Source organism: Odontesthes bonariensis, chromosome 13 (assembly GCF_027942865.1).
Source record: "Odontesthes bonariensis isolate fOdoBon6 chromosome 13, fOdoBon6.hap1, whole genome shotgun sequence".
Classification (NCBI taxonomy): Eukaryota; Metazoa; Chordata; class Actinopteri; order Atheriniformes; family Atherinopsidae; genus Odontesthes; species Odontesthes bonariensis.
The window spans coordinates 34,572,785-34,590,613 of NC_134518.1; the positions used below are offsets into that span (position 1 = coordinate 34,572,785).

Genomic DNA, 17,829 nt, shown 5'->3' on the forward strand with positions numbered 1-17,829 from the left:
TGACCAGAAGCCCCTAATAAATGCTCGATGGTCACAGTGGGATTCTGTCCCGAGGGCCTCACTGAATCACAGCACAGTCAACGGGCCTGTGGGTGAAGAGAAAGACCCTAAAAGCCACAAAGAAGACTTTGTCTTCCATTTCTCAGGTTCTCTCCTCTAGTTTCTATCCTTTTTCTGTCATTTGTTTTCTTGTCCTATGTTAGTTACTTAAAATAAGAGTGTTTAAACCTGCAATTTTTTGGACGAATCCTTTTAAATTTCACTGCAGTACCCTGGTGAAGAAGATAAGTTGTGAAAGTTTTGAACAGTTCTCTTTCTCTCTGATGAAGGTTGGTCGTTGTTGTCTGCTTCATCCATAATATTTGTTTTTTTTCCTCGCCACTTTGCTCCAGAAAACAAGCTTTCAGAGATACGAGCGTTCTCTAGAGGTTGTTCGAACCCCAAGGGACAATTTTCTTTGTCTGCACTGTTGTTTTACTGCACAGGAGGTCACTGAATTCTTTACGAGTTCCAATTACCATTTTAAATGAAGCGTGCGGAGAGCACAGCAGCATTGCAGATGCTCCGCTATCGACTGCGGTCACTCAGAGTTCCACTCTGCATCTGTCCTGCAAAGAAAAGGAAGCAGTAACTGGAATTCTGGTCACAAATAAGATGATGGCATTAGCTTGTTAAGATGGGACTGGATGAGTGATCACAGCCACGTTTTATACAAAAGGGAGTTTGGGCGTTAGCAGGAAAGATTGCTCCTATGAGAGATAAAGCCCAGTTTACTGTACCTACGTCCTTAAAAGCTCGTCCTGCTTCCTGCCCTTTAAAATCCTTAAACTCTGCAGATGTATTAATGCATTTGCATGGAAGCATGGAAGCTGGAATCATTCAGTGGGGTCACATGGCACTGAAAGGATCAGATTATTGGCTAAATTACAATAAGACTGAGTTATTAAGTGCATGTAGACACCTGAATCTGACAAGAAATTGGATCGAATCGAGTTACCCGCGATCGGATTAAGACCCCGAAAGCATGTGGTGAATCAGACTTTGCGTTCTGCGCATGCTCCAGATGTTTTCCCGGGGTCGTGACCCGGAAGTCAAAGGAGACGATATTCCTGTTGTTGTCGCCGTCAGAAAGAAACAAACAACGCGATGGAGAATGCTCCGTTGGACATTGAGTTTGTGCAACAAGCAGCTCATCACAGATCAAATGTAGAGGGACGTAGCTTCATCTGGCTCTGCGTTCTCCATCTTTCTCCAATGCCTGAGTTTGTTGTTGTTGTTGGTGGTGAAGAGGTCAACAGGAAGTGGCTCTATTAGCAACAGCTGGAATGGGTACAGCGCCACCTATCATACCGGGGTATGACACGCTTTGTGCCTCTGATCCCATTCATTCACCGCCATATATCCAAGGAGAATTACCCTCGCTCAGCTCATTCTTATTGTAATTTAGCCAATAATCTGATCCTTTCAGTGCCATGTGACCCCACTGATTGAGATTTCTTTGGTCCGATAATAGCTTTAAAGTGTCTCAAACATAGAAACAATGTAGTTTCAGTGATTTCAACCATGTCCCTTTGTTCCATGGAAAAGGTGTTGTTCTTTCTCCGGGAGCCCAAAAACAAACTGGACAAATCTCAAGTTAAACAAAGTATTTATTAATACTTAGAAGAAAGAGTTCTCGCAGGAAATCCGTCAGCCCGAGCGCCGATATCCGGAAACATTTCACATTTATCCCACAGAGGTTGAACTCACACGTGACCGAGTATGATTGGCCAGTTATTAGTGACGCTCGCAGGCCGACCGCCGTCCTCGTCATGTTCTTTGGACGTGATAAACAACGTGTGTGTGTGTTGTTTTAGGCCTGTATCTAATGTACCAGACCTATCTGACACGATAGAGAAGCTTTAGCTGACCCACTTATTTAGTCCCGTTATGCCATCTTAAAGTCTTGAACCATTTAAGGACAAAACATTGCACAGTATGAGCAGAGTGGAAAAGTACGAGATAGGAACATTGCTTATTAAGAAAAGTACAGAATATGATTACATGATGTCTAAGAACAAGAAGCCAATTATAAAATTACCTCAGAATACGACTGTAGCCCCAAAGCAAGCAGCTGCAAATGAAGATCCTATGATAGTTAATGGTTTTCCACAGATAAATTAGTTAATTTAAGAATGATCTTCACAAGTGTCTGCAGCATTTTATTCTTTTATTCATTTTTCTGCATCAGGACGCTAATGTTTGCTAATGTGTGAAGCAGCAAATCTTCTGGAGCGTTTACTGCGTGAGTGTGTGTGATGGCCCGAGTTACTGCTTCACACCTTTTTGTGGCCGTACCTTGTTCTCCACTAGTTGTTCCATTAGATGAACGCAACTCAAAAACAGAGATCAAGGATCATCAGCCAGCCTTCTCGATGAGTTGCAGAGAAAAAACAATCGTTCTCCCACCGTACTTTCAGCATCCCGATCCTCCGTTTCATGCGTTCATGTGTGAAATCAACCTTAGTGATACCTGACAGCTCTGGATGGACAGCGTGTCAGTGGATCTGCTGCTACTCGTGCACTACCAGGCTCCAGAATAGCCTTTTCCACTCGTTGCACCGGTGCTACCAACTGAGAATCTTAAGAGCCACAACACTTTCATGTGTTTGCCACCTTGACTGCATCACTCGTAAATTGATGATTTGGTTGTAAAGATTCAATTTGCATAAATGACTGTGAGAGATTTGGCTAAAGTTAAACTGTTTGGTGAATGAATGCCATAAATTGATCTCTCGATAGTTGTAATCTTAGTTGGATAGCCACAGAAAATAGAAATATGCAGCGAAACGCTTGAAGTTCGGAGTCCTGCACTACTGATTGTCATGACCTGAGACACAGTTCACGACTCAGAAGGCGAGGTAATCCAAAAAAGTATTTATTTTACAAAAAACCCAAGACGCTCTCAAAGAGGATGAGGTTAATAGTTCAAACTAGATTTGCACTCACGCTTGACATAAACTTAGTTTGGACTGAACAAGACGGACTGACAACCAGACAAAGGGAGACAAAGACTGTTTGAACATGAGGTAGGGGGACACAGGTGGAACCAATCAGGGGCGGGGTTGACAATGGCTGTGTCCGAAACCGCATACTTCTCCTACTTCTCCTACTACTCATACTAACTTTTTGAGTTAGTATGCAAGTTTGAGTAAGCGAGAAGTTCCAGGATGCATACTAGATTCTCCGAAATGTTGGGTATGCATCATGAGGTTACTACTCATACTCAAACTACCCAAGATGCAACATAACGTGATGTCGCTGATCGTCATTTCCTGTCAAAACGGCAGTTTCAAGCTAGCTACAACGAGGGTAGGTTCACTTCCTGTTTTCAAAACAAAAGCACCAATTGTATGGTAATGGCTTTCCCTATGATAAAAGGCAACGGGTATTTTATTTTGTGAAAATAACCGGAAGTGCGTTGCTCACTGCGGCTAGCTTTAGTAGCGCTGAATTCGTGGGAACAAAATTGTAAATAGCCGGTATTTTGTCAGGTTTTCAACATGTTGGGGATCTAAACGACTACTTTCTCACCTGAAAATGTTTCAAATGTTGCTAAAGTTTACAGAGTTTAGAGCTTAAGAGAAATCATCTTCAGACCGGCTGATTTCGGCTCGGGCAGGAGCGAAATGCATTGTGGGTACTGTCTGATCCATGAGTATGCAGTATGCAGTATGCAGTATGCAGTATGTTGTATGCAGTATGCAGTATGCAGTATGCAGTATGCAGTATGTTGTATGCAGTATGCAGTATGTTGTATGCGGTTTCGAACACAGCCAAAGACTATTTGAACATGAGGTAGGGGGAAACAGGTGGAACCAAAGGGAGGAAGTCAGGATCTGAAACGAGGGAAAAGGTGAGTACAAAATAAAACAGGAAGTGCATGACAGGACTGGACATGAGTGACTTGACTAAACTAAAACATACAGGACCCACACATGAAACTAAACAAGACATGACATAAACATGATTAACAAACTTGACGAGGCATAACGCTGATCACCTGCTGTATCTGATGATGACACCTTTGAGGTTTAACACCTTTAAAACTTGTATTTAGATAAACTCGTACACTTTGTTGATTTAACATATTTGTTTTCAAGCACATTTTATACTAAAAACAGTTTGCCAGCTGATAGAAGCAGAATGGGAGAAAGTGCTTCGGACACAGACTACAAGAATGTGTCTTTCAGTTATGAGATATTGTCATGACCTCATCCTCTGGAATGGCGCTGGGGTAAACAGCTGCTTATTAAAGCTGCTGTTTTAAAGTCTGGAATCATCCTCCAAGGCCACCTGTGATTGGCTGTTTCTGACTGAGAGATTATTATATCATTAGTAGATTGGGTTTCAGTTTTTAGATGACTAAAAACTGAAATAAATTGAAAGTGTGTCATTAGATTCTGACACGTTTTGACATCAGTTAAATTCAGTGTTTGCAGCTGTCGTTGCGCTCACTTTAAATCGTTTCTTTAATCTGTCACATGTCCAAACTTCTCCACAGCTGCTCATTCTAAACACGCGATGCAGCAGATCCTGGATGTGAAAACAAGCAGTCGCTGCCTGTGTTTTTGCCTTTCTGTCCATCGAGTCAGCAGAAGCAGACTGAGTCAGTGTGTTATCAGCTGTGATGGGCTGTCGGTTTTCTGACTGAGGCAGAAGGGCAGTGCAGACTTCAGCAGGGGGGGGGTGGAAATGAACAAATACTCATGTGAAGAAAGACAAAGCAAAACAAAGTGAAATATCCCATTAACACAAGTAATCGGAGCCTTCTCTTAGTATTTGGCTGAAGCTCTTTAGACAGCCTCAGGTTTTCTCAGGAATGATCCAACAAGCTTTATTGTCATTCAGGTCTTCTTAAGCATGAGAGTTACACTCTTGTTGGGTTTCTCAAACACATCCTTTGAGTTTTTGTTGAGTTTTGGAATCTGAGAGATTCTACTCTAAAGCACAAATAAGTTTGCATGCTTGGTTGGCAAAGATTAAAATGACCCGCCAGCTGCTTCTGGTCTGAGCCAGGAAACAATAACCAGCTCCTTCCCAGATATAATATCCCAGATATTGCCAGAAAATTAGAGCCCTGTCCATTTTTCCTGTTGTCCACCACAGCTGTTGTTGTTTTCCTCCAACTTCTGCCATTGTGCTGCCTTTTTTATTCACTTCATGTCTGATGTGAATTCTTTTTCTGCAGCTTTTCAAAGGATTGCTTCAGATTCGCTTCTCTAGTCATGTTGAATGTGAACATTTTCTTCAGGTCCTCAACACTCTGGAAAAGGTCTTAACTATGGAAACACGCACAGGTGCTGCTCCCATCGCAGTCTGACTGTCGAGATGGTGTTAATGAGGGGACATTCAGCGCCTGGTTTCATGGGATTCTGCCGTTAGGCTTTAAGTGAAGGATGGCTCCTGCCTGGCCTTCCTGTTAAAGATGGATTGGTGAAGGGCTGCTCAGATGGGACAACCATCACCCCCATAGAGGAGCTCTGGATCTCACTCATTGGACCATTGGCTTGTTGGTTAGCTGTCTGACGGAGGCCCCTCGTGTCCCGTCTCTCAGTGTTGCAGCCAGGTCTAAAAAGTGTTCTGGTGCATCTGAACTTCATCCGTTTTAAAATGATACCAGCTGCTGTGCTTTGAGGAAGTTTTAAAGCTGCAGATATTTTCTGGGGACAGATGAACTGCTCTCTTGACATCATGTAATAATAATAAATAATACATTTTATTTAGAAAGCACTTTACATCAACTTAATGATCTCAGAGTGCTACATTTTAAAACAAGCATTTTAAAAAAAACAAAAAAAAAACAAATAAACAATTTAATTTAAAGATTAATTTTAAGATTTTTTAATTAAACTAAAGGCTTTTCTAAAAAGGTGAGTTTTCAGGCCTTTTTTAAAATAATCCACAGTCTGTGGTGCCCTTAGATGGTCAGGGAGAGCATTTCACATCATAGTCACATAATAAAGTATCCATCATAAGCACTCAAAATGGGAATAAATTCGCAAATTTGTGTTACAGACTGCCTTGTTTTCTCTTTTGGTGTGCTTATGGTTGAGTTTATATTTTTCTTTTTCCCCTCTTCTTTGATCGCTTTTAACTGTGTTTTAATTTTTCTATTCTATTTTTTTATTCTCTTTAAATTTGTAAAGCACATTGAGTTGCCTGTGGTATGAAATGCGCTATATAAATAAAGACGCCTTGCCTTTACTTTCAGATTTCTCCAAATATTTGGATGCTATATGTTGTTGATAAAGTTCCCTTTTTAAGGTGGACTTTGGGGGTAAGCTGGCAGAGTTTTTGCTGCTCGGTGTGTGAGCGTCACTGTATCTGCCGGTATCAGTGACCTGTGTGCTCGGTCTGTTGTGGAACTGGATCTAATGGTTTGACCTGCCGTCTGCTCCCGCAGTGCAACAGACTGACGGAGGAGCGGGACGAAGCCCAGAGGCAGCTCAAGCACATCAAGAGAGGTGAGTCCCGCTTCCTTCTCCTTACTCCCCCATCAGTCTCAGACTCAGTGCGATCCATTAAAGGTGGAGCAGAAACTTTGGAAAAACAAACACAAAAAACTTGTCAAAACTTACCAGTAAACTGTGAGAACCACCAGTTTCCTTCCATTTCCATGTGCTGACGCAGCATCCCGCCCACAGCCTGACAGCCGACACCTTTATTTCCTCCCACCACCTCACACTTTGCACCTTTCCTCCTCGCCTCTGTTTGGTGACATCACTGACACCTGGTCCTCTGAACAGGTGTGTTAGAGAGAGGCGGGGGAGGGCAGGGTTTCTATGACAACTGCCAGGTTAGTTAGCTAACGGGCTGCAGAGTGTTTAGTGTGTTTGGGGGAGTTTGACGTCTGCTTCCTCACAACGCTGAGCTGAAACGAGGCCAACTGCACGGCGGCTCCGTCCACCATGACCATTCACACAGGTAGGACAGTGAACAGGTGTTCTCAGCTATCAGCAGGTTAACAGGTTAAAGAGATTAAAGACGCGTAGAGCTGCGGGATAAACAAGAAGACTGATAGATAATAGCTCATTAATAACTCTGAAACTAACAACCTTATTCCAAGCATTCAGCCTGTTTCTCTGCAGACAAGTTTGCTCATCATTTTTTTCTTCAGGTAACTTTAGCAATTCCAACAACTCAATATGAATATTACAAGAGCATGTAAACTATTTGCTTTCTGGAGAAATTATCTTTATTTTTATTACCTTTTGCTCTGCTGTGAAAGCTTTGTGTGGCGGTTCGGTCACCTGCCTGTGGCTGAGGGGGCCGTCATTGTTCAAAAAGTAACCAGAAACCAGGCGGTCTCCATTTGGAGCTCGACCTCCTTCTTTTTAAAATGTGTTTTAAAACCTCTACCAATACAACAACTCTTCCATAATCAAGTTAGATTTGATTAATTTCTCTTATTTGTTTTGATTACTCTTAGATCAAATTGCTTTCGTTGAATAATCTTTCCCAAAACCGGGTCGTATTACTACATCAGAGAACTACTATGAGACAATTATTCCAAATGGAAATATTAAGTTCCCTTGTTTTCTCTTTGTCTGACACACAAACAGGTGTCACACCTGGTAACCACATATCGGGGCAGAAAGGACCTCCCACTTTAAGGTGCCGCTTGTTCCCCTTTTGTAATCCATACAAAGAAAACAGATGCAGCTTAGAAACAGGACGGTGATGCACACTGAAGGCACATCTGTTCCGTCGTGAACATGCTGTTTGAAAAAGGCCACGATACGCAGAAATCTGGGAAATTTGTGGCAGAAAATGTGTTGAAATGATCTGCCAGAACAACAGAAACAACGCGAGGAGAAAGTAAAAGAGACTTTTTGAAGCCGTCTGATGATTACTTGGTTAGGTTTAGGAGTTTTTTTATTTTTTTGTTTTTGATTAATTAGATTAATCGCATTTGTACGCTAAATCCAAAAATGAATCCAAAAATAGTGTATAGCTTTTAGCATTGTTTTATTTTAAATGTGCTGCCATATGAATGAAAGTGCCATAACATTTGTTGTGCAAACACACTTTTAACATCAGCATCTTTCTGTAGTTTTTATGTAGAAGCCTCGCTCCACTGTCTGTTTCCTTGAATGACTTGCTGCTATCAGTTGTGTGTTTTGCCTTTAAGTGATATTTTAGACTGGAACTACTACGCTGAGAAGACAATTCAACTTGGCAGAGTTTACAGATGACTTTGGTTCTGTCGACTCCGCCGTCTGGAAGAACTTTAACATGAAAATGGCCGAGTAAAAGTTCCGTACCCTTCTCCATGTTTGGTGGATCCGCCGATTACTTTCTTTTCCTGTTCCGCAGCAGACAGCAGCAGACTTTTACAAAATAAAAGCCTGTGAGCAACAGACTTTACAAAATAAAAGCCTGTGAGCAACAGACTTTTACAAAATAAAAGCCTGTGAGCAACAGACTTTTACAATAATGAAATAAATAATAAAACAGGGGTGGTCCGTGGCGTAGTAGGTTGAGCAGGCGCCCCATGTACAGAGGCTATAGTCCTCACTGCAGCTGGCCCCGGTTCGAGTCCCGCATCGGACCCTTGTGCTGCATGTTGTTCCCCCTCTCTCGGCCCCCTGCTTCCTGTCTCTCTGAACTTTGGGCATTAAAGGCACAAAAGCCCCAAAAAATTATATATAAAAAAATAACTGCGTTAATGTGCGATAAAATATTTATCGGCGTTAAATAACTAACCAGTTAACGCGATAATAACGAGTTAACTCGCCCAGCCCTAGTAGAAATGATTACTTAGAAGTTGCTGCCAGTTTAATTTCCTTCTGTTTAATAATCAAACAGTGCTTTCAGTCATGAGATGCTGCTACGTGTCGCACAAGGCGGTTGTTGGTCCAGCTACGCCACAATGACAGTGGAGTGGCCATTCTGTTGAATCACCAGTTGAAAGTGTCACATAAGATATTTAAAGTATTTTTTGCAATGTTGTTGGTTGTTTTACTAACTATTATTATCTGTTTAACCAGTTATATTCATGTATTGTGACCAAGTGGATGGCGTGGCTCTGGAAATCGAGGTGTTGGTCAGAGAAGACTGAAATGTCTCGATATCAGTTAGACGGATCATCAGCGTTTCATTCTCGATCCTCTGAGGAGGGTTAGGCAAATTCTATTGATTTTGTTGATCTTCAGACTTTCTGTGCCGCCACAAAGACGATATTTGAAGGCTTTTAGTGAGATAACCTCCTTGATGTTGGATGGATTGGAGTGACATTTGATACAGTTGTTCTCCGTCCCCAGAGGATGAATTCTGATACTTTCCACAGCTAAGACTTTTACCCCAGCCAGGAACTTCCTTTTTCTTGTTTTTTTGGCCTCAAATAGTCAGGATCCAGGACACTAATTATTTCTTTTGATTGTATTTTTATTTACAACGTAATGCACAGGAAAAAATCAAAGTCTTACCAAGTATATTTGTCTCATTTCTAGTCAAAATATCTCATTACACTTAATATAAGACACAACTGCCTAACAAGTACCATTTCAGCCAGATATAGGGACTTGTTTGAAAACAATACATCTGGAATATCTTGTTAAATGAAAAAGTCTTGAAAACAAATTGTTTTGAGTCACATATCACATGAAACAAGCTTTTTTTGACATTTGAAGAGGTTTTTAAGCTTATTTCAAGATCACATTTAACTCAAAAGTCCTAAATATCACACCTTATTTCAAGAAATCTTGACAAGTCGATTTTCACTAGTTCCATTGGCAGATTTTTTGCTTATTTCAAGCAAAAACGTCTCGTATTTGTTGTTTTTTTAACTTATTTTTGGAGGGGCTTTTTTTCCAGTGTGGAACAACCTGGAAGTTGGATATAAACCCTTTAACTTCTGACTGAGATGGCAGACTACAGATACTTTGCTGAGAAACAATTCAAATCTGACTCAGACTCAGCAGCTGCAAAACTGGAGATAAGATCCTCCGTGTGGTCCGCAGAAAGGCCGATCCTCTTTTTCATCGCGAGTCTCGTCACTTCCTGCGCTCAGTCTCTCATTCACTCATTTATTCATTCACCGCCCTCCCCCCAGAGAGAACAGCGGCCGCTCTGTCATGTTATTCCCATGAATTATTAAAACCTCCTGACATGAATTATGCAGGAGCAGAAGATGGGGGAAGGACGGGTTAAATCACTCCTGCCCAACTGCGCTCCGTTAAAAAGCCTTTCGACCTGCTACTCCTTATCTGACGGACATATTTCATGGCTTTAATGAGTTAGGCCGGGCAGGCAGGCAGGCAGGCACTTGATTTCAGGGTCGTTTGAATCTCAAAGGCCAAAACTGAGCAGGTTCAGTAAATATTTAGTGGCTGTAAAACAGAGAAAACACAACCCGAGTTCATGTTTAAAGTCTTAAAATCACAAATCAATCAAAAGAATCAATCAAACCATAATTCATTCATTCATTCGGGGAAACCAACCTCTTTGTTTTTAAACGATTTTGAAGTTGATTCCATTTAAAGGAAGCAGCGTAATTAAATGTCCTTTTTTCCCAGTTTGGTTCAGGCTCTGGAAACAATCAGCTGGAATAAAAAGTAAGACGACAATAACTTTGCAACTTAGCTAACGCAATTTACAGCCAAAAAGGTGAATATATGTTGCACCTTTATTATACAAGTGTCATTTTAATGATCAGTAGAAGTTCTGCAACATCAGTAAATGAATGTATTTATTAAGATGAGCCCAACCAATTTAACCTGGAGGAGGATTGTACAAAGATTGAAAAAGTTTGTGTTTTTTTTTGTTTTCAGCAGCCTGTAACATCACTCAGCTTATGTGCATGTAGCTCCAACCCACGAACATAATTAAACTAATTAAATTAAGAAAGTTTATTTGTCTTAAAAAAAAACATGAATGAAAGAACTGGAAATTGTGAACAAATGAAAAGCGAACTTATTAAACGGGAAAATAGCACAGGAAGAAGAAGAGTGCAGACGAGAGTTTGAACACTAAAAGTAGGTTAAATACTAGAGAGGGGACCAAGTCACACACGTGCAAGTCTCAAGTCTTAGCTTTCAAGTCCCAAGTCATTTTTTCTTGGGCAAGTCAAAGTCAAGTCACCTTATTATTGCAGTTTTACCTGCAGAATCTGATCTTAATAAAGTGAAAACACAAAGATATAAGTAACTGTCAGTAAACATCATTGGCCAATGTGTCCAACCTGTTCACCCCGTATCATATCAAGCTAACGTTAGCTAACTACCGACTAGGCTAACAGGATAATATTTGCTAATTTGACAAGCACTTACTGGTCAGAATGGATCTTCAAATGACCAACAAAGTTGGAAGTTGTCGTCTGGCTGTCTGAGATGTTGATGCCGCATGTCTTGCACTGTGCTGTTCGTCTTTTGCCGTCAAAATGGTGATTACGAAAGCCGGAGACAACGACTCTCGGTCCCGCTGACATGTTGATGCATATCTGATATGAGTTTATTCTCTCCAATAAACACTAAGGTATGTAGAGAGGGCATGGCTGACTGACAGGGTAGGGATCCAATCATGTCACATTCTCAGCCTGCGCTCCTACAGGGTAATCCATGTTATTTTTTAGATTAATTTATTAATTTAAATTCAAACTGAAAAGATGAACTGAATAACACTCAAGTCATTCAAGTCATTGTGTCTCAAGTCAAGTTAAGTGCCGAGTCTTTTGCTTCCAAGTCTTTTATTTTTTGTCAAGTCACAAGTCATCAAAACAGCGACTCGAGTCTAAGTCACAGTGACTTGAGTCCCTATCTCTGTACAGTGAAATAAATGAAAAATAACTCAGGTTCACTCACAGTTTGGTACAGCTGCTGCTGTCCTATCATAACCGTATTGTTTCAGCTCGTTGGGGTCGTCCTGTCCCCTCTTAAAGTGATCCCGTCCTTTGGGTTTTCAGCTCGACGTGATGATTATATCCGTTTATTAACAGGAAGCCCGTGCAGGCCCGACAGCGCCGCCTCCTCCTGTGAATCTGAGCTAGTCCGCTGTCTGGGGTCAGCCCTAGGGTTAATGCAATTGAAAATAATGAATCATTTTTTTAGTCACTCATTACTCACAGAGTAATTATTGGAGTTTGGTTGAAAAAAACATATTTGGAGAACTAGATCGTCCTGTGCCTTAAAGTCATCCTGATCAGGCAGAGTAAAGGCTTTTTTATCCAGCTGGGAACACCTCAGGAAGAGCTGGGGAGAGGGACGTCTGGGTGTCCTTCCTGGATCTGTTACATCCACGACCCGACCTCTAAATCTAAATCTAAATCTTACCAAGTATATTTGTCTCATTGAGTATCTCACTACACTTGATATAAGACACAACTGCCTAACAAGTACCATTTCAGCAAGATATAGGGACTTGTTTTAATACAATACATCTTGAATATCTTGTTTTGAGTCACATTTCACATGAAACAAGCTTTTTTTTTTTTTATAAGAGGTTTTTAAGCTAATTTCAAGATCACTTTTAACTCAAAAGTCCTAAATATCACATTTTATTTCAAGAAATCTTGACAAGCCGATTTTCACTAGTTCCATTGGCAGATTTATTTGCTTATTTCAAGCAAAAACGTCTTTTATTTGTTGTTTTTTTACTTATTTTTGGAGGGGCTTTTTTTCCAGTGAGGATAACGGATGGAAGCTCAATGTGTGTCTTTACTTTGAGCTGAAGTTTTTGTATGTGCAAACTAAAATTAGCAGTGTTTAAACTCTGTGGTTGTTCTGTGGAAGCTGCCTTGTGCCACCTCAGCTTTGGCTGAACGACTCTGAGCCTGTCAGCCTGCAGGAAGCAGGAGGAGCTGACGTCTCACAGTCTGTAATTAAGTCGGTTTTAACGGCAGCTAAACGAGTTGGTGTCGAAAAAGCAGAGTAGAAACAGCATCCGAAATCTCAAGGGAGAAAAATAAATTAAGGTGAGTTATTTACATGCATCCATAATAAGAAAGTGGACAAAAACAAGTGAATTCATTAAAATGTGGGTTTACAGAAAGCTTTAAAATGATCCGTTCTCCGTGAAGTCTTCGTGTCTTTTATCGGTGCTGCAACTGGAGGTGAACTGTGGAGCTGCTCAGCTTCACAGTGATCCCCTGCAGCACTGCTTTATTTCACAGCTCAGTTATTCAGTCCACTGTAGTCTGATGAAAGCCTGTGGCTGCACTTTCCCCGAAATTCACATGCTGCTGAAGATACTATAATTACACGCTGAGAGCGCACAAAGCACCAACGAGCTGATGACATGGGACCGGGACAGTGTAATATTATCAAATCATTTATACTATGCGCTCCTCTGGATGTGGTGTTATCTGTGTAGACATATACTTTATTTACACAATGGCTGGAGCCACCCTGTCTGAAACCTTTAAATCCAATACCACCGATGACCACTAGGTGCTGGATCCAAAACATCTCCAGCCGGCTGTGACCTTTCTCATTAGATGCTGACTAATACAGTCAATATTTCCTACAAGTCATAAGTAATATGGACTCTTCTGATCAGTGTGGTTGTTTTGAAAGTAATTCTACACTCTTAACTCCTCCTTCTTGTCCAAATATGGTCATTGGCTCCAAAAAAGCAACAGTCAAAAGTCGAACTTGAGATTCTCATATAAACTTAGCACAGAAAGTAAGGAAATTTGTTTTTGGTCAGTTATTTCTTTGCTGTAACAATGCTTCTTGGCAATAAATCTTATACCGTTGGAAAGCCTGTTTATTTCCCTTTTAAATGGTGCCACATTTGTAAGGAAAAAACATTTAGGAGATGAGCAGCAGGGTTGAGTATGTGGGTCACACCCATGAAAAACTTGCCAAATCTTCTTCTACCAATGCCAAAACAGCTTTTTCTGCCAATGACTCCTGTTTTGAGTTTCTGGTACCACAGGTGCTGACAACCAGGCCAGATTCAGTTGGATCGTTGGGTCTAATTGTGGAGATGACGCAAAGAACGCTATGCTGATTGCTTCACCAAGGCTTGAAATCGTTAGAGACTATCTCAATGCAGAGAGATATCGAGATGAGACTCTGCAACCGATGGCAATCCCACATCTCTATGAGGATAGAACTCTATCCTCCAAGAAAACAACACTCGCCCCCACAGAGGGGGGTTTATTAGAGACTGCCTCCAGATTTTGGGAGTGCAGAGGCCAGAATGGTCTGCCTGCAATCCTGACATAAACCCTTTCGAACACTTATGGGATCAGCTTGGGCGTGCAGTTCGTGCCAGAGAGACCAACACAGCCACAAATGTTGAGGAACAGGTTGAAGAATGGGACGCCATCCCACAGCAGTGTGTGACCAAGCTGTTACCAGCATGAGGACGAGGTGCCAGGCTGCTGTGCGCCGCGTCTGGTTCTTCCACATGCTGTTTCTGAAATTAATAGATTGTTAATTTGCCAATGTGTCTCGTTTCAATCATCCAGTCCAATAAACAACACCAAACAAGGGTCAATAGCACAATATGCTGTTTGGCAGCAAAGATTTTTCATGGGCACAGCCCACACACTCAACTCTGCTGCTCATCCCACAAATTAATTTGCCTTACAAATGTGGCGCCATTTAAAAGGGAAATAAACAGGCTTTCCAATGTTTTTTTGCCAAGAAGCATTGGTAGAACAAAGAAATAATCAACAAATCAACCTTGTTTTCTGTGCTAAGTTTAGTTTGTTGTTTTATACTCGGGCGGTCCGTAACGTTAGAGCTGAAACTCTTTCATTAATAATTAAAGTGACGATTTCTCACTTGCTTCTTTACCCTGTAAAGTAAATAAAACTTTTACGAGTTTGAAGGATGATCTCCCACAGAAAGAGTTGGAAGTTTTACTCCCAACATCCTCAGAGCTGTGGTGTTTCTGCTCCTGTGGATGGACACCAGAACAAGGACAGCGGTGCAGGGAAAAGGCCTCGTCAAGCTTTTTTTATTTGAAAACACAATCATGAAAACAGAAGAATATAAACTGAAGTAATTCATCTCATCAAACCAACTTTAACAGAGGGTCCCGTCATCAGAAAAAGCTGCAGGACCTGTTATAAATAATCTTCTGCTTTGTGAATGTATCCTAATGAAGTTAAAGTTTAAAAGGTTTCTGTTCCTGCTCAGGTGTTCTCTTGTCCTGCTGTTCATCGCTCAGCTTGGTGTTGCAGCTTAAAGACCACTGCCGTCACTACTCGTTTATTTATCTTTTTGCTAGGGCTGGGCGAGTTAACTCGTTATTATCGCGTTAACTAGTTAATTATTTAAATATTTTATCGCTCATTAACGCAGGTTTTATTATTGTAAAAGTCTGTTGCTCACAGGCTTTTATTTTGTAAAAGTCTGTTGCTCACAGGCTTTTATTTTGTAAAAGTCTGTTGCTGTCTGCTGTGGAACAGGAAAAGAAAGTAATCGGCGGATCCACCAAACATGGAGAAGGGTACGGAACTTTTACTCGGCCATTTTCATTTTAAAGTTCTTCCAGGCGGCGGAGTCGACAGAACCAAAGTCATCTGTAAACTCTGCCAAGTTGAATTGTCTTCTCAGCGTAGTAGTTCCAGTCTAAAATATCACTTAAAGGCAAAACACACAACTGATAGCAGCAAGTCACACTGGAAAAAAATCAAAGTCTTACCAAGTATATTTGTCTCATTTCTAGTCAAAATATCTCATTACACTTAATATAAGACACAACTGCCTAACAAGTACTATTTCAGCCAGATATAGGGACTTGTTTGAAGACAATACATCTGGAATATCTTGTTAAATGAAAAAGTCTTGAACACATATCATATGAAACAAGCTTTTTTTTTTTACATTTGAAGAGGTTTTTAAGCTAATTCCAAGATCACTTTTAACTCAAAAGTCCTAAATATCACATCTTATTTCAAGAAATCTTGACAAGCTGATTTTCACTAGTTCCATTGGCCGATTTTTTTGCTTATTTCAAGCAAAAACGTCTTTTATTTGTTGTTTTTCTTACTTATTTTTGGAGGGGCTTTTTTTTCCAGTGCATTCAAGGAAACAGACAGTGGAGCGAGGCTTCTACATAAAAACTACAGAAAGATGCTGATGTTAAAAGTGTGTTTGCACAACAAATGTTATGGCACTTTCATTCAAATGGCAGCACATTTAAAATAAAGCTAAATGCTAAAAGCTATACACTACTTTTGGATTCATTTTTGGATTTTGCGTACAAATGCGATTAATCGTGATTAATCAGGGAAATCATGTGATTAATTAGATTAAAAATTTTAATCGTTGCCCAGCCCTACTTTTCACCGACACTTTCTGTCCACAGAGTCGCTCACCTTTTTCTTATTTTACATCCAAAACATCAGCCTTAGATGAGCTGTCAGCTCACTTGTTTTAATCCCCCGTCCATCTCTTTAACCCAACACTCTGCAGAGTTACTCGAGGATAAGTGTGTAAACCGTTGACTAATCCAACAAATCTGCTGTTAATGACAGGCTTCGCCACTAAAGAGGCTTTAGTCAGCGGGTGTGAAACAAAAGCAGCCTGACAGATTGTTGGGATTCAGGTTTATTGTTTGTTCATGCTTGTTGTTTTAATAGTGACATAATTTATTCAGAATACATTTTCATTAAATTATTTGATACAATGGAAGATACAGATGCAGACTTTCTCATTTCAAGTATCTCAAGTATATTTGAATGCAGGATTTCTGATTAAATGGTGGAACAAAGGTGGTATTTCACTTGCAAATTGTTATCTAATAGAGGACTGAGTGTTCCCTTGTGATTGACCAGCTGTTGTCTCCTGTAGTAAAACGAGCCGAATAATGAAAACAGAGCCATAAATAGCAGAGGATGACCTGCTTTCCACCGCGGCCGCCTCCCGTGTTGCATCTGACCCACAGAGCCGCCGCTGAGCAGCGGTGCAGCCGAGCAGAGGCCGATCTGCCGTGGCGTGTGGGAAGAAGTTTGCAGCGACTAAAGAGGAGATCACTTAGGGTTTAAATGAGTCTACACCACCGAGGAACATCGGCAAGCATTAAACGTTGAATGAGGATTAAAAATAGAACCAAGAAGCCTCTTCTTGTTTCGTATCATCCGCATTTTTCTCACTGCTGCCTCCTCACACAAACCCACAGTCTCAGATATCTGCTGAAATTGTGGCATCTGGTCTGTTTATTCAGAGCTAAAAAAAAAGAAAAGCCACCTCTTCCGGGTCATGTCACCCAGAGTCTGTGTGGTGATGGAGGCTGGAGGTGTGGAGTTAAGGTCCCGCTTCACCTGTACTCTTTAGCTTAACTATCAGTTATGACATCTTTTTTTTAATAATGAATCACTAACATACTGATTCCAAACACATATTCTGCCCTTTTTTCCATAAGATGACAACAGGTCCTAATGAGATGTCTGTCAGCGGGTCACATGGCACTGAAAGGATCGGATTATTGGCTAAATTACAATAAGAATGAGTTATTAAGTGCCTGTAGACACCTTAATCTGACTAAGAATCGGATCGGATTACTCGCGATCCGATTAAAGGGATAGTTCGCCTCTTTTGACATGAAGGTGTATGACATCCCATACTAGCAACATCATTTATGAACATCTTCTTACCCCCTGCTGCGTCCTGTGAGCCGAGTTCCAGCCTCGTTTTGGCGTTGACGAAGGTAGCGCCGCCTATCGTACAGGGGTATGACACGCTTTGTGCCTCTGATCCGATTCATTCACCGCCATATATCCAAGGAGAATTACCCTTGCTCAACTCATTCTTATTGTAATTTTGTCAGGTAGGGTGGGTGCGAGGAAGGATGCAGATTCTTTCAAAAAACAAAATTTGATTTATTTAACAA

General features: G+C 40.9%; 1 protein-coding gene across 7 annotated transcripts in view; it reads left to right on the forward strand.

Moving 5' to 3' along the window:
• Positions 1–17,829, forward strand: part of shtn3 (shootin 3) — a 54,313-nt gene that overhangs the window by 4,856 nt on the left and 31,628 nt on the right. For 6 of the 7 annotated variants that reach the window (XM_075481977.1, XM_075481978.1, XM_075481980.1 and 3 more), the window contains exon 2: positions 6,446–6,506. In XM_075481977.1, coding sequence (XP_075338092.1) covers positions 6,446–6,506 — 61 coding nt within the window. Of the gene's footprint in view, positions 1–6,445; positions 6,507–6,879; positions 6,967–17,829 lie in introns of those variants that run through there. The other variant, XM_075481984.1, reaches the window with a different exon arrangement.